Below are 7,005 nucleotides of genomic sequence, written 5' to 3' on the forward strand. Positions count from 1 at the left end.
TAAAAAATACTTCAAGTGTTCACACAATAGAAACCTGTATTTGTTCATTTGGAATTCCTATAGCTCGCATTCTGATAGGCACACCAAGTCCTTCCAGGAGTTACCCACGTAACCATGGCTGCAACCGTCGGCACTGCTGGCTTTTGTTTGGCGCTCCTTCACAGAGAGTCCCTAGGAACTTACGAGTAAGAAAAGAGGGAAGCCCAAACCCCAATTTGGATCAAGTTTTTTTTTTTTCCTTTAAAAACCAACCAAACTCTTGCTATAGGTTTGTTACAATGAAATCAAACTGAAATATTAACTCCCTAAGCACAATAAATTTTTAAAAAACTTGTAAAATATGCATTAGAATCCTATTTTTGTGAAAAATATAAACATATACGTATGTACAATGACAGGTCTGGAGACATATTTACTTGTATATTAATAGTCATTATTTTAGGATTTAGAAGATTCTAGGTGTGATTTTTACTCTATTCTTTTGTTTCACTATTCCATCACAGATATATTTTTAACTTAAACAATTTTATCAAAGTTCATCACTTAATAGTACAATTCACATTACTGATGTTAAGAAGCAGAAATAATATTGGCTTTAGAAGATAATCATGTTAATTTAGGCTTTTAGAACTATGTCTTAGGGAGTAGAGGCTAAGGATTTACATATATAAATATATATCTATGTGATAATTAAGCTTTCAATGGGGTTTGATTCAACTTCAGTAAAATATACTAAGCAACTCTTTAAAAACAATCTTCAATTAATTCTATGTCTAAATATAAGGGATATATTTAATTTGTGATCTCATTATATCTGTTTTCTCTAAACTATTTTAAGACATTTAAAATATTCAGCTTTCCAAAGACAAATGTAAGACTATGGTGTAATTTTCAAAATTTAAAAAAGACAGGAGTTTCTATCATTATATTAAACATAACTGAAGACAAAGACATGTGTCTACACTAAATATGATGAAAATTTTACATTTCGCTTTACTCTCTAATGATTTTCCCATGCAGCTCAATGTAAATGAACAGACACCCCTATTGAAAGTAGGGAAGATATAAGCAAGCACATCACAAAAGCGGAAATCTAGCCAGTCAATAATCAAATGACAAAAGGACTAAACTACTTCAGTAATTAAATATAAATTAAAACCACAAATAACAATCCACTGCACACTCATCAGATTGGCAATAGTTCTGACAATATCAACTGTTGGCAAAGATGTGAAGCAACAGAACTCTCATATACTGCTAGTAAGTGTACAAATTGATGTGACCACTCTGGAAACCAGTTTGGCATTATCTGATAAATTTGAAGATATGTATTCTATTAACCTAGCAATTCTACTCCTGGGTATGTACCCAGAGCACTTACGCATGTATGCATCAGAAACACTGCACAATAATGTGCAGAAGAATGTCACAGAGAGGTGAAAAAAGCAAGACACAAACATATATAGAGTGAGAAAGTCCGAAAGCAGGAAAAACTTTAAACTTATAAGGTTTAGGAATTTATAAATAGATAGTAAAACAACAAAAAAAATCAGGATAATTGTTCCCTCTAGGTTAGTAGAGGAGTATGTGTGTGGGAAGGGGGCTTCTGGGGTACTTAATATGGGGATATTTCCACAGATACTCATTTAATAATTTGTTATACTGTCTATTTTTACTTTTTGCACTTTTTTTTTTGCATTCATGTTACATAGTTCACAATAAAAAAAGAATTAAAAAAGAAATAGTTGCTTTCATTGTGAATTTTTTTTTCTTTTAGGTTATCCTCATAAAGAGTTCAAAGAAAGAAAGATAATGAACTTAATGGGCAAAACAACCTTGTCAAGGCAATGCTTATTCACTTTAAATTAAATATATCTGTTTCCATGACAGAAAATTACAGTCTTTTTGATTAAAGTATTTTGTAAGAGTTACTGTCATTCTCTCTCCACACATAGCTAGCAAAGGTTGTCTTCAAACTCTACAGAAGATAAAACCAAGTCCTTTGGTATTTTAAAGCGTGTCCTTACCAGCCTGTGTCACACACAGCATTTTTTCTTTGCAGTAACTGAGCAACAAGCTCCTCACCTCCACAACCACCCCTTCTTCCCAATTTCAAGAACTGTTGCTTTTGTTTAAGATGGAGCAATAAGCTTAGATGGCACAGCAAGATTGAGTATTACCTATTTTATTTCTATTCTCAAAGCTAAATATGAGTTTGTACCTGGTTAGAGAACTCTAATGTAAATAAATATTTTTCAACTCAAAAAAAAAAATACTGAATTTTTGATCTGTGGTTGGAAATTCAAATATGCAAGGGGCTGACTGTCTTAAAGTATCCTCAGAGTTTCAACTGCTCGGGTGGTCACTGCCCCTAACTCCCATGTTGTTCGAGGGTCAACTGTGTTCGAGGTTATATGTGTTGGTATGTGTATAAAATACATAAATATATATACACTCAGATATATATGTATATAAAAACATATATATATATTTATATATAAATATAAATATATATATATTTAAAACCAACTGGACAATCCTTTAATCCCTAGAGTAATTAATGTATATTATCTCTTTGATATGAGAATGAGAAAAAGTGTGACTAAGGAGAAATGTGTTTTAACTGAATAATAGGATGAAAGACAAAGTGAAATATTTTCACCTATTTGTACACCATATAAGCCTATCATACAGCACACCTTGGTTTGGTTGTTCATTCTCTTGTTCTCTTTTCAGCGTCATTTTTATACCATCCATTTGAGCACGCAGTGCTTGAATTTCAGATAACAAACTCCTTCTATCTGCTTTCTGAAGGCATTCCATAGCTGCTCGATATTCAATACCCTATAACAATGCAAAGTAAAAAATCAGGTGAAGAGAGCTGTAAAGACAATAAAATTAACAAGCAGGAAGTCTGAAGAATGAATGGAATACACATGCTAAAATTTTGAAAAGAAATTATTAATTTCCTCTTCCTGTTCATTAGTATTTACTTTCTGGTTATTAATCTTTACGTTTATTTTGAAATTCTTCAAACACACAAGAAAACATTAAGACTTATAAACACCCATGTACTTAACCTGAGAAACAGCACCTATACAACTAAAGCCCCCTGTGTACAACCTCCGGAACACATCCTCCTCTGTACCACCTGCTCAAGAAATAACCAAAGTCTAAGTCTGGTGTTAATTTCATACTTTCTGTATATTATGTTACATACACATACATATCCTAAACAATATACAATACTGTTTTACGTTTTAAAACTTTATATAAATGGCATTATATTGTATTCATCTTGGTGTAATTTGTCTTTTTCACTTAACCTATTAGTGAACCAACTGTCTTGACACAGGCAGCACTGCTTCACATTCATTTTCATTATTATATAGTATTTCATATTATGAATAAAAGAGTACATTCTGAGTATCTTTTTATTTAATTATTGAATAGTCTTTATCGTCTTCCATGAGAGCACATATGTCATCTGCCCATTTATCCACTGGTTGTTTTAACCTCATTGGATACTTGGTCAGTAGCTTTCTTTACTTGTGATGTCTTTGTCTGGTTTTGTAATCAGCAATACCAGCCTTACAGAGTGGGTTGGGAAGTGATCCCTTCTCCTCTTTATTTGGATGATTTTGTTAAGGACTAACATTAATTCTTTAAACATTTGGTAGAAATCACCTGTGAAACCATCTGATTCTGGGCTTTTCTTTGTGAGAGGTTTTAAAATTACTAATTGAACTCTTTATTATATATCTATTCAGATTTTTAATTTTTTCCTGAGTTAGTTTTGGTAGTTTATATATTTTCAGGAATTTATCCATTTAATGCTACTATAAATAATTATTTTTAAAATTATATTTTATTTTTGTTGAGAAATCAGATTCTACATCTTTATCTTCTCTCCAGCAATATTATCAAACTTTTTTATTATAAAAATCTGTGTGCAGAGATTCTCTTTGGTATTCTATGTGAGTGAATAAGGGGTCTCCCAACCCCTTATTTCCCCAACCTTTATTTATTTTATTTACTTTTCTTGCTTTGCTAGCTAGACATTTAGGACAAAGTTAAACGCTTTGTTAAAAAATATTTTTAATATTTAACTATCAGATGTGATGACTGTTGTAGGTTTTTGCTAGACATATCCTTTATTTAGGTCCAGAAATCCCTTTTTTAGTTTGTTATTTGTTTTAAGGTATTTTAAAGTATAAAATTCTTCATTCTAATTAATTAGCTTTATCTTTTGAGATGATCATCTTTTTTCCCTTTAATTTGTTGAAGTAATGAGTCACATGAGTTATTTTTAATAGTATGCTATTAAGTATTATGCTATATTTGCAACCCTGGATAAGTGTAGGTGACTGTGCCTTTAAAAATACGTACATTGGTGGATTTGGTATATTAATATTTTGTTTAGGATTTTTGCATCTATTTTCAGGAACAACCTCGAGCCATATTTTTTATTTCTTGTATTATCTTTGTCTGATTTTGGGAACAGGGTTATACTAGCTTCCTCACAAAAAGATCGGGCATTCCTCCAATCAGCCAACAATGAAGAGCATATGTGTAAGATTGGAATTAGCTATTCCTCGAATGCTTAGTAGATTTCACCTATAAAACCATTTGGGCTTAGGGTAATTCTTATGGGTAGAGTTTTAAAAAATTGTTTTTAATTTCATATTTTGATGTAATTTCAGACTCACAGAAAAGCTCCAAAAATTGTGCAAGGAATCTCCATATATCCTTCATCCAAATTCCCCAAATGTTAACCACATTTACTTTACCATTCTGTGTGTGTGTGTGTATATATATATATATCTCTGTGTATATCTATACAGAGACATGCACATATCATTATTTTTCTTTTCCAAAATGTGTGAGGATATGTTGCAGACAGATGTTCCTCAACCTCTAAAAACAACAGTGTATATTTCCTAAGAACAAGAACATTCTTTTACAAATCACAGTACAATTATCAAAGTGGAAATTAACCTACTATAATCTACTATACCGTATAAAGCTTATTTAAATTTTGCTAAATGTCCTTAATAGCAGAAGGGAACAAAAGTGATCTTTAAAAGTCTTTGTTTTTTGTGACTTTGAATTTTTGAACAGGCTAGTTATTTTGTAGTATGACCCCTCAATTTTTAAAACCCTTTTATTTTTGAAATAATTTAAGATATGTACCCTTCAGCCAGTTTCCCTGATAAGATCTTACATAACTATAGTATATTATCAAAACCAGGAAACTGACATTGGTATAATACTATTTAAACTGCAGGACTTATTCGGATATCATTAATTTTTATGTGCACTCATTCATTTTGTGTACAGAAGTATGAAATTTTATCACATGCATAGGTTCATGTAAATAGCTCTGCAATCAAGATACAGAACTGTTTCTTCAACACAAAGAAACTCCTTTGCAGTCACATCCTCTCTTCAAACCTAACTCCTAAAAACCACTGTTCTGTCCTCTATCACTATAATTTCATCATTTCAGGAGTTTATATGATACAAGAAGTTGAAAGTATCAACAGTTTGTTCCTTTTTCATTGCTGAGTAGTATTTCATTGTATGGATCTACTATAATTTGTTCATCCATTCACGTGTCAAAGGACACTTGGGTTGTTTCCAGCTTTGGGCTACCACAAATAAAACTGCTAATGAATATTCATGTATAGGTTTTTACGGAGATGTAAGTTTTCGTTTCTGTCAGATTAAATACCTGTGAGTATGACTTATAAGTTGTATGGTAAGTGTATATTTAACTTTATGAGAAACTGCCAGATCAGTTTCCAGAGTGGCTCTCCCCATTTTATATCCCTAACAAGAATATATGAGAGATTCTCTGTCAGCAACTTGGCATTGTCACTAATTTTTATTTTGGCCATTCTGATAGATGTGTAATGGGATCGATTTGTTTTGGTCTAATATGTCCCTATGAGTAAATTTTGTCCCTATGCACAAAAGTGATATTGTGTCCTTCATATCAGGAAGTACATGATGTATGTCTTTTCCATTACTGGTGATATTAACTCTGATCACTTGGTTAAGGTGGTACTTGCAAGGTTCTCCACTGTAAACTTATTGCTTTTCTTTTTGTAATTAAAAAGGATTTTCTGATGATTTACTTTGAGACTATGTAAATATACTTTCCTGATCACACTGAGTTGACTATGACTATAGTGTTTAATAACGGGTGATTTACTAATTCTTTCATTTCTTCTACACACTAGTTGGCATTCTAACTGTAAAAAAGAATTTTTATTCATTTATTATATTTTTATGAACTCATGAATTCTTATTTACTCTTTGGTTTATAATCTGTCACACTCATTACTTAGTTTGATGTTGAAATTGTCCCAAATTTAGCCAGTGGGATCTCCTTCAAGCTGGCTTCTGTTACCTTTTGACATATCACTTTTAATCTTTGAACAATTCCTTTTTAGCAAAATGAGATATTCCAGATTTATCTTGTACTTTCTTTGCTCCAGCCCTGGGATCAGCCATTTCTCCTAAGAGTCCAAATTCCTTTAATGGAGAATATACTTAAAGATCAAGATCTGGGCTCCAAGTGTTATGAACTACTGATTTGATTCTTTTACTACTTATAGGTCTTTTCAGGTTTTTTATTTCTTCCCGAATGAGTTTTGATAGAAAACATTCTTCTAGAAAATCTGTCCATTTCTCCTAAGGTTTTGAATTGACATAAAGTTATTCATAATATTCTATTATTTTTATATCTCAACTATATCTTTAGTTATGATCCTATTTTCATTCCTAAATTTTTTTCGTATGTTAGAAAATAAATTACCATGTTCATTAACCAATTCTCCAGAAAAATTTTTATTAGCCTTTCAAAACACCAACTTTTAACATTTTTATCCTCTCTATTGTACTAGTGAATGCATTTCACCGACTTCTTTTTTCTTTATTACAGTTGAGCCTCATTATTTGTTGACTGTGTATTTACAAATTTGCCTATTCACTAAAATA

General features: G+C 31.4%; 1 protein-coding gene across 1 annotated transcript in view; it reads right to left on the reverse strand.

The window, feature by feature from the left end:
- The window catches only part of AKAP9 (A-kinase anchoring protein 9), a 152,363-nt gene that overhangs the window by 12,208 nt on the left and 133,150 nt on the right, over positions 1 to 7,005 (reverse strand). The window contains exons 38-39 of the mRNA XM_023532572.1: positions 2,700 to 2,844; positions 1,382 to 1,401 (exon numbers count right to left, since the gene is read on the reverse strand). Of these exons, the coding sequence (XP_023388340.1) occupies positions 1,382 to 1,401; positions 2,700 to 2,844 (165 nt within the window). The remainder of the gene's footprint in view (positions 1 to 1,381; positions 1,402 to 2,699; positions 2,845 to 7,005) is intronic.

This window comes from Pteropus vampyrus, unplaced genomic scaffold (assembly GCF_000151845.1).
Source record: "Pteropus vampyrus isolate Shadow unplaced genomic scaffold, Pvam_2.0 Scaffold4, whole genome shotgun sequence".
Taxonomy (NCBI): domain Eukaryota; kingdom Metazoa; phylum Chordata; class Mammalia; order Chiroptera; family Pteropodidae; genus Pteropus; species Pteropus vampyrus.